Here is an 18,041-nt window from a genome sequence, read left to right as displayed (position 1 = left end):
TAACTTGGTCTTGGCCTGCTGAACCGGTAGAATTAGTAGAAATTCATTATTATCATTAAAAATGTACAATAAATGCAAAGAAAGAAAGAATTGTGTTGTTAAATGTAGCAGTTGAAGAGTAGTGACACACAGTACAATAGTTTATATATTAAATATGTTACATTGGTCTTATTTCTTCCTGTTTCAAACAGACCACACCATTTTACCACAGCTATAACATGAAAACAGAGAAGTATCTCATATGTCTGGTTGTAATCAAGTCCGTAGCCCTTCAGTTATGATTAATGGAGTAGCACATCCAAGGATGGTCTGAAAAATAAAGTTAGACAGAGTATTATCCAGTATGCAAAACTGCTTTGCACTGAATTGCTGCACTAATATTTAATAATTTTTAATTATTGCGCTAATAAGCAATAATGAGAATTTATGTACAGTGAACTTCAATGTGTCTTTAGATTTGAAGAAAAAATGTCATTGCTCAGGTCTTTGATTTGTGTATGCATGCTTACTCACCTTACCTTCTGGTACTTCATCCGATAAGTAGATCACTTCCAGATCAAGAGAAAAGTGCAAAGAAAGAATATGAAGTGAGCTTTTGTCATTTTCAATCCAGCCTAACACAATCAAATCAAGAACAAGATCAACTTGGTAGTTCATCTAGAAATTAAACCACAAATGATGTTAGAGAAACAAAGAGCCGTGAAAGCAAAGTTTTGCCCATGTTAGATTAACATCTATTATATGGATTAATTTCATTCAAATGTATTTTTTTAAATACACATTCAGCACTATATACCGTGAATATAGCAGCTGTCCAATGGCAGGCCACGTGAGATCAAACTGTGCTAATCTTGAGCTTTCGTTGAGAATTCAGTTGTATATCCGAGTTCTGCTAGTAGTGAACTTTTGCCAATCACGAATAGTTCAGAACTAGCGGAATTCCAGACATACGACTGACTGAGTGCTGCCCCATGATACTTTCTGATCCATCTGTTTCTGAAAAACATCCTTTTCAACTATATCACTGAATATCTGTGAGTTACACTGTGATAGCAAAAAAACATCACAATAGTGACACATGATTCTCAATCCCACCAAAGCATAGATATTAATTCCATTAAGTCCACTTTAAAAGAAAGTGTAAAAGATCATAATGAACAAATACCTGGCAGTTCTTAGCAATTTCTCATTTGCCAAAACAAGGAAACAACTGACAGTGTAAAAAAAAAAAAGGTTTACAGACTGCTGTTGTCTTCATGTTGGCTCCATCCTCATCCTGGCTTGGTCTGTTCACGTCCTAGCATTCACTTCCTCCTGCTCCACTTTGCCACAATAGAAGGAGAAGCAGATGACTGAAAAAAACAGAAAGAAAGAAAACGCCTATCGTCAGAAACAGGGAGAGATTAAAACTGACCTCATCAAGATTTTCAGATAAACCCTGCTTTCCCTAAACTGAACCATCAATCCATTGGGATTAGGAAGGTTTGGGCTGCATCCTTGTCAATACTAATTAAGATTCCTTGTGGAGGGTACCTGGGTACCCCAGTTGTCCCAATAAGCTGATTTGGAACTTGGACTGTAACCTAGATGTCTGACTTACAGTAACCCTGCACAAAACATGATGATTACGATTGAAATTAAATTTGTTTTAAATTGGCATGAGAGAGTAAAGATTTAAGTGTTGGTAAGCATGAACTGTATGGCACAGTGTTTACAACGACATTGATATCATTGAGGAAGTTTTCCTGTCCTTTATAAAGACTTAAATATACTCTGTAAAGTCTTTAGTAAAGTTGTGCAATCATTTTAACATTATTTACGACTTACTGAAATTAAGTGAACCTTCAGTTTTGAAATGGCCTGAAATTTTGAAATTAAAAGCTTTGAAATTAAAGCTTCTTTAATGATATTAATATCCTCAGAACCACATTCACCTAAAGAACCTTTATATGCTGAAATGTTGCATGTGTGGAATATTATAGAATTGAAGCTACGATATATATTCTATGTAACTATGCAATATATAATGTATGAATGTGCAAATGTGTAGTATTTGTGCAACGTACCATATAATGCAATCTACATCTTACAATCATATAAAAAGTTCTTTACTCCTGCAATAGACACCAGGGGCCATTATATATATAAAAAAAAAAAACAAGCTAACTCTAGAATCCTCTTTTATTTGTTAACCTTTAACTTAATTTTTTATTGTAAAACGCAAAATGCAACCTTTCTATTATAGCTCCATTTTTTGAAACCTAAAATGCAGAATTCTACTTAGCACCGGAAAGGATTCTGTTATTTTTAGCCAGAGTACTCTAATGCTATTTTGTTTCAGAAAGTGACATCTGTTTCAATTATTTGCAATATAATTTTATGCATGTTTAATAAAAGTCATTCTTGACACACTGTCCAAGAAGCTTTAGTCAAGTGCAAAAGTGATCTGTGACCTAAACTTAAAACTTAGAAAGCATCAAAGGGCGCTGTCACCGTATAATCACTCCTGGCTCGGTCATGCCAAATGTTACCGTACACTGTTTTGGTTTACCTGTGATGGCTTCAACAATCCTAGGAAGGAACAGTAGCTTAGGCCTCCTATAAGCCTAATGAATGAGTCTTTGTTCTGCTCCTGTTTTGACCTAAAAAATTCTTCACCCTGTAAGCCAGGGCATCCTCTTTTTTCGCGTATTAAAGAACTTTGACAGGAGCCCAAAGTCTGTCGGTGTGAGTCGGCCAGAGACAGCAGACAGTAGAAGCACAAAGGCCCAGACCTTTACAACAGCTAAATAACTACAGGTTTGGGCTATACAACAACCTCCAAAAATGGCAGAGCAGTGGGGAGATGCAATCTTCGCAGCCAGGCGAAGGGGAGATGAAACGACGAGGGAAGCGATGTTTGTATATACCAACAGCAATAACACCAAGGGTAAGTATTTAGTAATTTTTTTCTGTATTAAAAAAAAAAAAAACATAATAATAATTTGAAAAACGTAGCTATTCTGTTAATATGATAAAGCCACGTGAAAGTCTTTTTGGGCTTTAAGCTGTTTCTGAACAGTGGCAAAGAAAGAAGGCAGAAAACTTTGGTAGTCACAGTCTTAAACTTCAAATGTTTTTTTGTTTTTTTTTGACCTGCCAGAAGGATCATACAGGACAAAGAACAATTTCAGACTGATAAATAAGAAGCTTTAGAAAAATGATAGTTGGTTGCAATGGCTGTCAAGTAAGAACTCTTTCAAGATGGTGATATTACTGCTCTTTATTTCTCATTTCCAGATCCCTTTGAGGGACCCAACTACCACATTGCCCCTCGATGGGTGTACAACTTAGCAACAGTATGGATGTTCTTTGTGGTCGTTGCCTCGACCTTCACCAATGGCCTGGTGTTGGTGGCCACAGCCAAATTTAAGAAGCTCCGTCACCCTCTTAACTGGATCCTGGTCAACCTTGCTTTAGCTGATCTAGGAGAGACTCTTTTGGCCAGCACCATCAGTGTCATCAACCAGGTTTTTGGCTACTTTATCCTCGGACATCCCATGTGTATTTTTGAGGGATACACCGTGTCTGTATGTGGTAAGTTACTGCCCAAAGACATCATTATTCACAATGAAAAAACAACTACAGATAAATGCATTAGAAAAAAGTTTAATATGTATAACACAATCAATAGGTATCGCTGGTCTGTGGTCTTTGACTGTCATCTCTTGGGAAAGATGGGTGGTTGTCTGCAAACCATTTGGAAATGTCAAGTTTGATGCTAAATGGGCATCTGCTGGTATCATCTTCTCCTGGGTTTGGCCTATTTTCTGGTGTGCACCTCCCATCTTTGGCTGGAGCAGGTAAAGTCCATTATTAAATGATCAAAATGAAGACATTTGACAGCTACATAGATGTATATCTTAGTAATTCAACATAAAATGATTGAATTATTTGGCTTATAATACAAGCATATAAGTTCCACACAAGAATAAATGTGAATCTTCAAATCCATTATTTTCTCACAGATACTGGCCTCACGGTTTGAAGACCTCCTGCGGCCCTGATGTCTTCAGTGGAAGCGAGGACCCCGGTGTCCAGTCCTACATGATTATCCTGATGATCACCTGCTGTATCATCCCTTTGGCCATTATCATTCTCTGCTATATTGCTGTGTGGCTGGCCATTCGTGCTGTAAGTTGTCTCTTGGACTGGTTTAAAAATGTTATTCCAGTTTGTAAAAAGCCATTAAGCATCTGCCATTTCTTTTTAACAGGTCGCCCAGCAGCAGAAGGATTCTGAGTCCACACAGAAAGCAGAGAAGGAAGTGTCCAGAATGGTGGTTGTCATGATCCTGGCCTACTGTGTTTGCTGGGGACCTTACACGTTCTTCGCCTGCTTTGCAGCTGCAAACCCAGGCTATGCCTTCCACCCACTGGCAGCAGCCATGCCTGCCTACTTTGCCAAGAGCGCCACCATCTACAACCCCATCATTTATGTCTTCATGAACCGACAAGTAAGCCAGTGCTGTTTAACGGAGCTCAGACCTTGAGCACATTGAGAAAACTTCGCTAAATAATCTTGATATCTCTTTCTTTGCAGTTCCGTGTATGCATAATGCAGCTCTTTGGCAAGAAGGTGGATGATGGCTCTGAGGTGTCCACATCCAAGACAGAAGTGTCCTCTGTGGCTCCTGCATAAATTGCACACCAGATCTCAGAGCAAACGTCTTGAGTCAGACATGGGGAAAAAAGATGAAAATGGGACTTTTTATATTCCTTGTTTAGCCTCACCGTATCTTGACGATTCTGCTTCCAGATATTTCCCTTGGAGTGATGGGGAATATCTTGTTGCATGACAGTGTGTGTTAACATTACTTTCTCAATGGCCCTGTGACTTAGGATCCACAGGAATGATGTTACAGTTTTTATGGTAAGCATTTGTCACACTATTATTTGTCCACTGGCTATTCAGAAGGTTGTGCGCCTATATATAGCACCTCTTTGTGGGAAAGTGACACTCAGTGTGGATTAACTAACAGTGAAAAGTAATCGCCTCATTCTAATGTATAATTCTGCTGGACTGATGTTCAGTGGCAATGTAATAACGTCTCTTTAAGTTTAATTTTGTAGCCATCTTGCAAGAAAACAAAAATGACAAAAAAATGTTTGATAGATAGATGCCTGTCTATTTGGTTTTTTTTTTTTGATGAAAATAAAAAAAGCAGCAAAATAAATATTTTGTTTTTTTTGAGTCTTTCATATATTCCCCTGGCATAATTTTTTTTTAATACAGTTTAATACAAAGTCCACTTAAAGGAAAATAACTTTCAATTCAATATGTTTTGTTGGGCTAGACAGGATTTAAAGCTTAAAGGTCACTTAGAAGACTGCAAATAAGAGCAAGTCAATTGCATTTCCTCTATTTAAGCCTAAGGTGGCTAAGCAATTTCAATTGGAATGTGACACTAAAAGCACTTCTTATCTAAGGAAGATTAACCTCGAATTGAGGTCTAACCTTTTTGATTCTGAGTATCCATGTGCCCCTGTGTGCGTGGGTGCAAATGTATGTGTGGATGTGTGTTTTCATATAAGGTCGGACGGCAGTTAAGGCCCATACTTTAACATGTAGATTTGGGTGCACTTCCTGCCAGTCTGGCAGTTTGTTGGTTGTGATTTTAACTGCAAAAGGAGAAATAAAAGGCAAAGTAGGGGCCAGCCACCAACTCAGGGAGAGAAGAATCCTGTAACAGGTACAACCACTGCAATATTTACTATTTTTGGTCACATTCATTGAAAATGACTCTGAAAAAATGTCAGAGTGGCCAATATGGCCTATGGTGCCAGACAACAAGGGGTACAGCAGCAATAACACAAGGGGTACTTTACAACTTGATCTTCAGGTCACAGCTGGAATTCTGTACGTTATGAATAAGTAGAAGTGGAAGATTGAATAATAATGTCTCATCTGTTCACAGATCCATTAGAGGGAGCCAACTATCAATAGGAAATGAGTTTTGAACTGAATATTCAGGCTTAAAGTTGGAATAGTCTTGACTGCACATTTGTAGCTAACACTTCTCTGAAGAAGAAAAAAAAAAAACGGTTTACTGTCCTGGGAAATATTGAACTCAAGTTGAATTTGCAATAAAATTTTGTTTGAATGTCATTCAAATATTTTATGAAATTTCTCACATGCACGCATTCTAAAAGATGTAATAAATGTTCAAAAACAGGTCCAATGAATAATGTTGTTGTTGTTGTTGTCATCGTCACAGAGCTTTTTGTTTTGTAGATGCATTTGCAAAAAAAAAGTCATATTGTTTCATTGTTTTATGAAGAAGAAAAATCATGCAGCAAAATGATGCATTGTAGTCAATATTTTAGTTGTCTGAACTATTCACAAATTGTTAGTAGAAGTCAGTCAATGCATTGTTTATTTTTCCTCATCTCAGTATCGTGATTATTTCAGCCCACTGTACAGGGAACAGCTCAGATCAGAATCCATGTAAAGTTGTTTTGCAGATAAGCTAAAAGAAGAGAAATAAAAGATGAAACACTTTAATGATGCTCTTCAAGAATGAATAACTTGCTTTTTTACTTAAAAGATAACTGCACTTTGGATCTCCTGAACTATGGAAATCTAAGTATTTCTCAAAAAGTATCTTGCAATGGTTTTATAAAGGATAAATGAAGAGCACATGAAGCCAGGTAACATCTTGTAATCTCACATAAGCTCTATTCCACATCAAGCGGATAGAAGATTTCACCTAGACTGGCCAGTAAAGTCTCGACTTTTATAGGAAGCTTATATGACGGAACTCATTAGGTTAAAACACTGTTGAGTGTATTTGTGTACATGAGGGCATTCGTGTGAGTGTAGAGGGGCTTGTGTGACTGTGTTGTGGATTCTGCTCATGTGCATGTGTATTTGTTTGAGCTAGAACAACAATGTCGAGTCAGTTAATAGTTATGGCGGGGAAATCCTGTTTTAATGGGAATGCTTTTGATATTAATTTTAACTGAGAAAGAATAAAAAAATAAATAATCAAAAACAAACAATTCAGGTACTTTTTAATGTACCTGTGTTCAGGACTGTATTTTAGACTTTGAATCATATTATGTGTAATCTGCCAGGACGATTATTGTTTTCTCATTAACCTTGAACGGATTTCTAAGTGGGTTTTGGAGGGACATCATGCCACATTGTAAGAAATTACACATTTATTAAAGTTAAAGTCTGGTTTTAACTATCACATTTTACTACTAAGTACAGTGGAGATCAAAATTAGAGAACAACCTGCTATTTCCTAAATTTCAAGGTCACTGCTTAGTCCTATTTGAAATGATCCTAACAGGAGTAGAAGGGCAGTTTTTTAAGCATATTTCATAAATTAATTGTATTCTGAACCACAGTATATATAACAATCTTAAATTAGATATTTGAAAAAGAACTCTGATCAAAATTATAAAACACTTATAGATACCTATTCATCTATAATTTCCTTAAATATATGATAAACCCCATTTAACTGGCAGCATTCCTCTAATTTAAACCCTGCGACAGGAGGCTGTCCAGATAAAGGCCAAAGGGATGACCCTTTTAGCCACTGCAAGAGAAGCAGGTCATTCCAAATCGGTGATTTCTTGAATATTGCAGCTTTACAACAACACTAATTCATTCAAATCCCCCAAAAGGCTGGTCGTCCACGTAAGACAAATGCACGAGAAGACAGGATAATGTGGAGACTCTGAATGGGGAATCAGTTCAACACTGCAGATGAAATTGCTCGCCAGTTCAGTGCTGAACAGGGTAAGGAACTGTCTCAGCACGTTTAAGAGAAGTCTGACTGAAAGCGCACTCTGCAGTGACCAAGCCTCTCATTAGCAGAAAGAATCAAAAGGCTAGGCTCACCTTTGCTGAGGAGCATGTTGTGTGGAGAGAGGAGAACTGGTCTAAAGTTCACTTTAGTGATGAGAGCAAGTTGAATGCAAATATTTATCTGAACCTCCTTCAGCAACATGCAGTTCCTTCCCTGCAAGCATCTACCAATCAGCCGGCAATTTTCATGCAAGACAATGCCACCGTCACACTGCAAAATGGGTAAAGCAGTTCCTTGAAAAACATTGAAATAATTAAATGGGCGGCCCAGAGTTCTGATCTAAACCCAACTGAAAATCTCTGGGAAATACTTTTAACTATGGAAGAGAGTGGAAGAAGAGTGGACCTGTTGTGGATTTTTCTTGGGTGCGGCCAATGAAGTGGAAGAGCAGAGTTCCAGATGTCAAATTATAGCACAATTCCCATTGAATTTTCCCATGTCATGTTTCCCTTTTGATTTGTTAAAACACTCATATTCGAGTGTTCGATCAATTACATAAGCTAGGGTTAACATAATTCAGCATATTAATTTATATACTGATTATTTTCACATAACGTTCAATAAAATTACACAATAGACCAAGATCACACCAGCGCAGTGTGAGAAACCAGTGATGTCCTGTGGCTGCAGATGTGCAGAAGTCACTCAAAGCAGGGGCCTCTTCAATTCCTACTGAATTCTGACAGCTGTAACCCTCCAAAATTGTAGTTGTAATCATCTTTCGTGCTACAGTGGTTTCTGTTCTGTAATTTTGATCACTGTGTTTTCCACAAAATAAAGGTTTTTGTTGAAATGCCTTGGATATTTTGTCAAACATGTTAGTAGAACAGTGGTATACCTACAGCCAATATTCCTTCAAATTTTGAGCAATGAAGATTAACAATATTTCAGAAAAAAATCAAGTATTTATAAATTTTGATCTCCACTGTATGTGGCAGCGTTGTGCCACTGTACAGTTTTTCAATGGGTTTCACGCCACAGGACGCTGCTGTTTCACTTAGACTTTTATTTTGAAAAAAACAAAATGGAGTTCGGTGCGTGCAGCCTTCACACTTTAAAGCATTCACACGTGCAGCCATGTCCAAAGCAAGTGAGTATATGTACCTCTGAGTCTTTTTTACATACAGAGCATTAAAAAGTCTCCTGACGTAATGGTCATTCTTATTTAATTACTTTTACCGTGTTACAGAGCAAAACCGAGCGAAACGCCTGGGGTTTTGCGGTAAAAAGGTGCGTAGTTTAGCCTACATGCTAACTTACTGTCAAATCAATGTTTCTTTTAGTTCAGTTGAAGTGAATATGACCTGCTTACTTACTGTATGTCTAAATGCATCAGAACAATAAACACTACCAGTCAAATATTTGGACACATTTTAAATAATCAAAACTATGAAACAACACTATAATGGAAGTTATGTTGTATGACAGAAAGGTAAACAAATCAAGTCTTATATTTGAGCTGCTTCAAAGCTCCACTCTTTGCCTAGATTTGCCATTCTTTGCCAACTTTATGAGGATTTAAGATATTGAGAAACAAAAATTGAGTGTCCCACCTTTTGACAAGCAGTGCCTGTTGACTGTCATCTGTTTCTCTTCTCTAAAGTCCAAGGATGGGCAGCAGTCTAATGGAGGAAAGAAGGATCCTGGCATACCTAATGTGCGCAGCTTCAAAGAACACAGTCAGAGACAAGCTGAACTCCGAAAACAGAGGGTGGGGAAGGGATCTGTACAACCATTTCTAAATATGCTGCATATTTCCAAATCTGAAATACATACAGTCGTGGTCAGAATTATTGGCACCCTTGGTAAATATGATCAAAGAAGGCTGTGAAAATAAATCTGCATTGTTAATCATTTTGATCTTTTATTTAAAAAATTCACATAAATCTAACCTTTCATTGGAGAATAAGAATTTAAAATGGGGGAAATATCATTATGATATAAACGTTTTCCTCTAATACACATTGGACACAATTAACGGCACCCTTTTATTCAATGCTTTTTGAAACCTCCATTTGGCATAATAACAGCTCTGAGTAATTATGAGTTAACTCAGTTAGCTCTGAGTTATCCTATAATGCCTGATGAGGTTAGAGAGCACCTGACAAGAGATCAGAGACAATTCCTTCATCCATAATCTCTCCAGACCCTTCAGATTCCCAGCTCCATTATGGTGCTTCTCCTCTTCAGTTCACCACACTCATTTTCTATAGGGTTCGGGTCAGAGGACTGGAATGGCCATGGCAGATGCTTGGTTTTGTGCCCAGTGACCCATTTTTGTGTTGTTTTTAAGGTTTGTTTTTGGATTATTGTCCGGTTGGAAGATCCAAACATGGCCCATTATAAGATTTCTAACAGAGTCAGTCACTTATAGATTTTTTTATCTGTTGGTATTTGATAAAATCAAAGATGCCATGTATCTAAACGGGAAATGGGTGGAAATGGGAATTTTCACTGCACTAGCTCTTTTTTTAAAGTCACTTTTTAATTTGTGAAGCTCAGTTATCTTTTGCTGCACATCAGAAATATATTCTTTGGTTTTTCTCATTATGATGGATTTATATTCCTGTGAAACAGGACGCGATGGCTGGATAATTTCGTGTTCATAATCACCCTGGAGTGCTCAAAATTGTAAATATGAATGGGAATATACTTCACAGATATTTTACTCATAAGAATTTCTTGGGGTGCCAATAATTGTGTCCAATGTGTATTAGCGAAAAACATTTATTTCATAATGAGATTTTCCCCCATTTTCAATTGTTTTAGTTCAATGAAAGGTTAGATATTTGTGAATTTTTTAAAATAAAAGATCAAAATGATTAACAATGCAGATTTATTTTCACAACCTTCTTTGATCATATTTACCAAGGGTGCCAATAATTCTGACCACGACTGTATGATTTTACCTTTATTTATATGACTAATTGAAGAGCTTTATATAAAAAATGCTGATGTGCAATTTTTGTCAACTGTTTTCTAGTTGGAGGAGCAACAGGAGAGGCAGAGGTTGTCAAGAGAGAAGGAAATGATGAAACGGAGAAGTCTGGACAGTTTTCAGAAAGACATCCAATTACGACAGAGAGAGTTTGAACAGAGGGTTGGTGTCTATGACATTTTACTATGACAAAGTATTAGGTTTTCTCTAGAATAGAACAGAACAAAATAGAATAGAATACATGTAATGTGTTTTAAAATACAGTACATTTCAAAAATGTGGGGTCAATAATATATATATTTTTTTTGTTTATGAAATTTCTTGTTATTATGAATGTTGAAAACATTTTGTGGAAAGCGGGTTATATTTTTTCAGGATTCTTTGATGAACAGAAAACTAAAGAAAAAAAGAACAAATAGAAAAAAGAACAGCATTTATTTGAAAACTTTTGTAACATTATACATATCTTTACTGTTACCTTTTTTTAATCAATTTATCACATCCTTGATGAATTAATTAATTTATTAATTACCCCTATAAATCCTCCCCCCCCCCAAAAAACTTTTTTTTTTTTTTTAACAGTAGTGTACAGTATGTTATACACACACTTTTTTTTTTCTAATGCATAGTTGTTCGGCCAATTCAGAAGTGGTGTTTCTTTGTAAATTGATATACAGTAGAACAGCCTGAAATGTTTGCAAATTACATTTTATAGTTTATCCATGTCATGATTTTGTGCAACTATCGTGAGGGAATATAAATGATCCACCCCTATAAATTTTCCTATTGTAGAGTTGCACCTTTGTCTTAATAACCCTCTATTTTTTATTTTTTTTTGCAATGGTGCAGGAAATTCAAATGCAAAACCTGGAAAAGCATGTCAAGTTTGAGACTGAGAACTCAAGGAAAGCATACTGCAGAGAATTTAAAAAGGTACTGTTTCCTGTACTGACCTGTTTTGATAACCCTTTATACTTCACATTGAACATGCACATCTAATGGCCAATTCTTAATGACGGTTTACTTTTTTGATTCTTTTTATATCAGGTAATAGAAGCATCAGATGTTATTTTAGAGGTTCTGGATGCAAGAGACCCCTTAGGCTGCCGCTGTCCACAGGTTGAACAGGCTGTTGTCCAAAGTGGAACCAACAAGAAAATTGTCCTTGTTCTCAATAAAATTGGTAAGACAGTACTTGGTTTTTAGCATTTATAACTACAAGCAGCAGCAGACAGAAATGCATCAAATAAAAATGTCTACATTAATCACTACAGATTTGGTGTCCAAAGAAATTGTGGAAAAATGGATTAAGTATCTTCGCAATGAGTTTCCTACTGTGGCTTTCAAATCGTCCACTCAGCAGCAGAACAAAAATTTGGTGAGTTGCAGTAGTGTTTCATTATTTCAACAAATCAGTGTACCTTATTTTTATTTTTTTTACTGTGGACTGTTAATGAAAAAATCACAAAGTTACAGTAATATTTTTCTGTGTGACGATTACAGAAACGGAGTCGTGTGCCTGTGACCCAGGCTACTCAAGAGCTGCTTGAAAGCAGTGCATGTGTCGGTGCGGATTGTTTAATGAAACTATTGGGAAACTACTGCCGTAACCAAGATATAAAAACTGCCATAAGTGTAGGAGTGGTTGGTAAGTTTCACACAACAGTTGAGATATGACTGCTACATTATTAATATTATTATTTTGTTACATGTAGCTAATTCCATAATGAGCAAATTAGCAACAGACACCCGTCTTTTTGGAATCACATTACCCCGCTTAAATGTTTCAGGTTTTCCGAATGTGGGGAAAAGCAGTTTAATTAACAGCTTGAAGCGTTCTCGTGCATGTAATGTTGGAGCTACACCTGGAGTTACTAAGTATGTTGATATTTTCCATAAATTTAAAGTCTTTTTTTTTTTTCTAATTAAAACCTTCTGCTCTCTTTCACTAAAATCAATCTGTTTTTCAGGTGTTTACAGGAAGTCCATCTAGATAAGCACATCAAACTTTTAGATTGCCCTGGTATTGTCATGGCAACCTCGACCAGTGATGCTGCCATGATCCTTCGGAACTGTGTCAAGATTGAACAGCTGATGGACCCAATTCCACCTGTTGAAGCCATATTGAGGCGCTGCAATAAAGCACAGGTAGCAACTCATATTTCAGGAGCTTTAATTGAATGGGTAGTCATAGTATTACACACAATTGAGATCAGTTGTTTGTAATCTTTCTTGTGTAGATTATGGATCATTATGAAATTCCAGACTTCCAGACGGCACATGAGTTCCTTGCCTTACTTGCCCGTCGTCAAGGCAAGCTGAGGAAAGGAGGACTGCCTGACTCTGACAAAGCTGCCAAGAGTGTTCTTATGGATTGGACTGGGTGAGGTTATAGTCCCGTTGACCTTAACGTCAGTTACCTGTTGATCTTTAAGGGTGATACTTTACACAAAAATGAAATTCCTTTGTTGTTCCAAACCCCCATGACTCAGTTTCTTCTGCAAAACAAAAAATAATGATATTTTGAAGAATGTTTCACCTGTTTTTTCACATACAAAGATGTGCAAAACAACTTTGGACCCCATGACTTTATGGATTTCATGGATAAACACAGATGTTTTTCAAAATATCTTCTTATGTGTTTCACAGAAGAAAGAATGGCATAAAAGGTTAGAAAGACTAAATGTTCAACTGAATGCACAAAAGAAAATGTGAAATTAAGTGAAAATTGTCATTTACTCACCCTCAAGTCGTTCCAAACCATTTTTTGTATTTTGTCCATCTTTGGAACTCAGTTGAAGATTTTAATATTCTCCCATCATTTTGTCTGTTTATTACAAGTCCACAATTTTCAAGCTTCCAAAAGTTCATAAAGACATAAAATTAAAAAGCATATAATTGCATTTCCTAGTGTTTTTAAGGCAGAAAAAGATTCCGTTTTAGACTTTTATTCAATGTCATTTAAATGCTACTTTAGCTGTTGCTGGTTGGTCAAAATCAGACGACTACGTTCATTCTGAAATCTTTCTCGGTGTTTCAAAGGGGTCGTATTAGCTACTTCACACATCCTCCTGAGACGCACACACTGCCCACGCATGTCAGTGCTGAGATTGTTGCTGAGATGGGCAAAGCTTTTGACTGGGATGAACTGGAGAAGGGCAATCTGGAGGCACTGGCTGGTAACCCTGTCTATACTATCAGTGAAAATTCCATGACATTTCCAAAAGTTTTGTAACCCCGCATTACCTCCACACACTTATGCCATTTTATTTTTGTACAATTTAGAATGTGGTGCATCTGATGCACAGATGGGGTTCTGTATGGCTACGTCAGGATTGACACAAGGTCAAGGAGAAGAGCTAGCAGAACAGCAAATGGACGACCCATCAGAGGACCTTGAACTTCAAGACACGGTTGAATCAATGGATGCAGATGAGGAGGACCCAGAGGTATTATGCATTTCAGTTCTTAATTCAAGATAATTTTACACCCACCTACAATTAGTCGTTCATTGTGCATAGGTTAGTTTGGTGGTAATTTGTTATAGTGCGTTTTAAGACTCAAATTAAATTTTTGATTTTCAATTATATTTCTTCCATTAAGTTCGGACCAATGACCGTTGAGCTAAAGGTTCCCAAGACAAAAAGCAGTACTGCAATTGAAGCTGTAGGCCCAAAGCCAGTGGACCTAAAAGGCATCCTGGATGTTGACCCACTCCTGCAAGGTCAGGCTCTCCTGGCTGCCAACAAAAAGAGAAAGAAGCAGCAAAAAAGAGCTGGTAAGACCAACATTGTTTTTCCTGTCTCCAAAGCCACTTTAAAGCAAGCCTCCAAGGTTAGCAAAAAAAGAAGACCAGAGGCTGTTTTTTTTTAATGGATGCAAATGGAGGAAAGACTTCCCTACACTGAATAAACTGCCAAAATAAAAACTGCCTTGTGGCAAAACAGCTTATCATTTAATGAATTGACAGCCTATCAGGTAATCTTCAACATGCTTGCCATTAAACATTTATTTTGGATACAGTTTGTTTTTTACATATAGTACATGCCAAATACACTGCTTAAAAACTATGTATTCTAACATATCTTCTCCTTTCTTCTTTCATAGATAAACTGGGCACCAAACTTTCAGATTCTCTTACATCAGCTTTGAATTTCTCCTTGTCTGACAGCTGATGCGGCGAGCATTAAACCAAGATGCTCAGGGTAGTTCATTCAACTTTTCACATGTATATTTAAATTATCTATAATTTAAAATATGCAAATAAAGAATCTTTTCTCTGACTGAAAAGAATGACACCACTAGATTTCTGTGGCTATTTATTGACCTCCTTTCTACTCATAAATCACCTGCAGGTTTTCTTTTACTTTACAGCTCCTTGTACCAGAGAAACTCATACCATCTTTCAACCATTTAAAAAAAATCTGTTTTAAACTTATGACTTGAGCTATTCAACTATGATGGTTTGAAATGTTTTGTTGACAGTTTGCCATCGTCATCATCAATGTAAAAACATTTACATTGAAATCTGTTATTTATGAATTTTAAGAAAAAAAAAAACTTTTATTTACTTTTATAGGAACTAGTTAAACCAGATTATCAAGGAAGAGTAGCCTGTAATTTAGTCACATAAAATAGTTTTGATTTGACTTTTTTTTTTGCCACAATATTTTCCCCATACTTTCATTAAGTCATTTCGGAATTTTTTACTTTATTACAATTTTTCATGTTTAAGAATAATAGTTAAGTAGGTGTGTCCAACCTTTTGACAGTTGCTGTAAAAAATGTTTATGTTTGTAAGCTTTGAAAACATATAGATGCCATGCCAGTGTTACTTTTAATCTCTCTCTCTCTCTCTCTCTCTCTCTCTCTCTGTGTCTTTCTGTCTCTCTCTTTCTCTCTCTGTCTGTGTGTCTCTCTGTCTCTCTCTTTCTCTCTCTGTCTGTGTGTCTCTCTGTCTCTCTCTGTCTGTGTGTCTCGCTGTCTCTCTCTCTGTGTCTGTCTCTCTCTCCTATTATAGTATTTATAAATAGGTTTTATTTTTATACTTTCAGTTTTAATTTTAATTTTCGTTGTAAGTTTTAGTAATTTTGATGTGCTGTTTTATTTGTCTTTATGTAATTTTAGTTTTAGTATTTTTTTCAGTTATAAATGCAACAGTTCATATCTAATTTTAAAGATTAATTTTCATATAATATTTTTACTTTAGCTGTATTTCAATTACCTAACTTTTTAATAGTTTTAGCTAACAATGACAGAAAACTTTACATGTGAAAGAGGAAGGGGGTGAGTGTGATGAGGAGAGATGGGCTCAGTCTGTCACATCAAAAACAAGGAAATCCTCATGCGAGTAATGGCGATTCTTTTAGCAAACTCGCGTTACTTCTGCTAACACCAACCAGGTAACTCAAAACAACTTAATTTCGACCTCTTGTTGAGCTGACACGAGCCGTGTTAATCTCAGAATAATTCTGCGTGAAAGAAAATTAAGTTAAATACAGGCAACGTGTCCGTTTGACGTTGGTTGACATGTTAACTAGCTAGCTTGTTAGCTTAGCGTTAACAGCTGGATGCTGTCAAAAACAACTAACTTAACTTATTCTGGGTTTGTTAAGTGCGCCCTAGAGATGGTCATATGCAGTTACATTTGCTTGATGTTGTAAATAACGAATACACAAGTTAATTTGGTTTAAGTTACGAACTTGCCCAACTTTAAATAGTTCGGTTAATCCCGACAGTGTAGCGAACTATTACACAACTCGGCTACAGTAGCATATCTAACTGCACAATCGTGATTGAAGTGTTTTTGTTTGTTTATAGCTCCAGAAATACATTCAAATTAGTGTTCCTGGTGATTTGTTGGTATTTAAAGGGAAATTTGTTTAGCTGTCATCTGGTAAATTCTGTACTTCCCCATGATAGAGCTCTATTTATATGACATGATGCGTATTCAGATCTTAAATTTAAAGTGGATTTTGGTCGTACACGTTTTATTGTATTTTTTTATATATTGCGCTTGTTGGGTAGTTTTATAGCTTTTGAAAATGCACAGTTGCAATTTAAGTATGCTACTTGTGATTTGTGTGTTAATTTAATTATATATACAAGTATTTTTGATATAATTTATATTCATATATAGTTTGAGAACTGAATCTGTTTGCTGATCGAGCTTTGGTACAGTATTACATTTCTCTTTGAATGCAACTATCTGAGTGTCATGACTCAGCTCAATTAAATTTCCGTTTCTTAACCCTTTATTGTACAAAGGGAGAAGTGACCATTTCCATAATTTCCTTTTATGTTGCCTCTAGTACTATTGACAACTTTCTTTATGCTTTCACTACTGCAGCTTGTTAATTCTTCTCATACTTGACCTGTGGAACCAGCGTAGCCATGTCATCCCGAGTGTTGCTACGGCAACAGCTGATGCGGGAGCAGGCACAGGAGCAGGAGAGGAGGGAGGCGCAGCAGCAGGCTTCTGTCGCTCAGCTCCGCCCTTTAGAATCCACTCCCGCCATCTCCGTCACGGTGCCACCAATGGCTGCCCGGCCTTCTCCAGCTCAAGTACCGGTGGAGGTTCTGAAGGTGGGTTTGGACCTTCTTATGAGCCTTAAAAAAGTTTATTGCTCGACACTCTCTCTACATGTCTAGTAGCCATGATACAATCAGCTGAAAGTTTAAAACTAGACCCAAAAGATTGTAAAACAAAAATGAAAATAAACATTGTAAAAGAAACTTATTGGAAGTTATTTAAATATAAATATTTAAATACCAGTTTTGTTATTGTAAACTAAAACTATTAACAATAATTTCCATTAACTGAAATAAAGCTGAACTAAAATGTAAATATTGGATATTGAAATATTGGAAACTTAACCTAAACTAAAATTAGATTATAAAATTATTGGCAACTAAGGGAAATAAAACAATTTAAATGGTTTATTAATCCGTGGGCACGATTTATTAAACTGAGGGGGCAGTTTAAGAATGCGCGAGTATGGTTTATAAACTGAGGGGACGAATTGCAAAACCGTCGCCACGGATTATTTTTTTTTTTCCTACAGGTGACTTCCCGGGCTCCGTATCGTAGTAATGCTTGCCTGTTGTGTGGAATAAAATTATGTTCCGCGTTTTTTAACAACATACACGAATTGCAGAGAAATCTGGAGACAACGAAAAACTCTGATGAAGATATTAATGCCGTGCTTAATGATTCCGGACCCGGACAATCAGATAAAGGTG

The 18,041-nt window shown here is 36.5% G+C and overlaps 3 protein-coding genes and 1 long non-coding RNA gene across 5 annotated transcripts in view; 3 read left to right on the top strand and 1 right to left on the bottom strand.

Moving 5' to 3' along the window:
• On the bottom strand, positions 1-1,342 carry LOC107749475 (uncharacterized). Of its 2 annotated transcripts, XR_001641036.1 has the most exons (3): positions 797-1,342; positions 514-548; positions 1-309 (listed from the first exon to the last, which is right to left on the bottom strand). It is a non-coding gene; the product is annotated as an uncharacterized LOC107749475 (long non-coding RNA). The 2 variants fall into 2 exon arrangements; XR_001641035.1 differs by having other exon boundaries at positions 1-548.
• Positions 1,343-2,708: 1,366 nt separating this feature from the next.
• LOC107749469 (red-sensitive opsin) lies at positions 2,709-5,104 on the top strand. The gene is made up of 6 exons (XM_016564641.1): positions 2,709-2,929; positions 3,280-3,576; positions 3,674-3,842; positions 4,008-4,173; positions 4,256-4,495; positions 4,582-5,104. The coding sequence occupies exons 1-6, from the start codon at positions 2,827-2,829 to the stop codon at positions 4,678-4,680; spliced, it is 1,074 nt and encodes a 357-aa protein (XP_016420127.1). The 5' UTR covers positions 2,709-2,826; the 3' UTR covers positions 4,681-5,104.
• A 3,788-nt stretch (positions 5,105-8,892) lies between these two features.
• LOC107749466 (guanine nucleotide-binding protein-like 3-like protein) lies at positions 8,893-15,089 on the top strand. The gene is made up of 15 exons (XM_016564637.1): positions 8,893-8,951; positions 9,051-9,091; positions 9,465-9,572; positions 10,845-10,961; positions 11,649-11,732; positions 11,847-11,982; positions 12,074-12,177; positions 12,303-12,447; positions 12,590-12,677; positions 12,770-12,947; positions 13,040-13,182; positions 13,842-13,978; positions 14,085-14,248; positions 14,403-14,577; positions 14,907-15,089. Exons 1-15 carry the CDS (start codon positions 8,939-8,941, stop codon positions 14,972-14,974), a joined length of 1,701 nt encoding a protein of 566 aa, XP_016420123.1. The 5' UTR covers positions 8,893-8,938; the 3' UTR covers positions 14,975-15,089.
• Positions 15,090-16,014: 925 nt separating this feature from the next.
• The window catches only part of LOC107749467 (transcription factor E3-like), an 8,394-nt gene continuing 6,367 nt past the window's right edge, over positions 16,015-18,041 (top strand). The window contains exons 1-2 of the mRNA XM_016564639.1: positions 16,015-16,201; positions 17,149-17,384. Coding sequence (XP_016420125.1) covers positions 17,193-17,384 — 192 coding nt within the window. The 5' untranslated portion in view covers positions 16,015-16,201; positions 17,149-17,192. The remainder of the gene's footprint in view (positions 16,202-17,148; positions 17,385-18,041) is intronic.

The sequence above is a fragment of the Sinocyclocheilus rhinocerous genome, unplaced genomic scaffold (genome assembly GCF_001515625.1).
Source record: "Sinocyclocheilus rhinocerous isolate Xijiao unplaced genomic scaffold, SAMN03320098_v1.1 scaffold889, whole genome shotgun sequence".
NCBI classification, from domain to species: domain Eukaryota; kingdom Metazoa; phylum Chordata; class Actinopteri; order Cypriniformes; family Cyprinidae; genus Sinocyclocheilus; species Sinocyclocheilus rhinocerous.
Note: the sequence above shows the minus strand (reverse complement) of the source record. Positions and strands in the feature narration are given on the sequence as shown.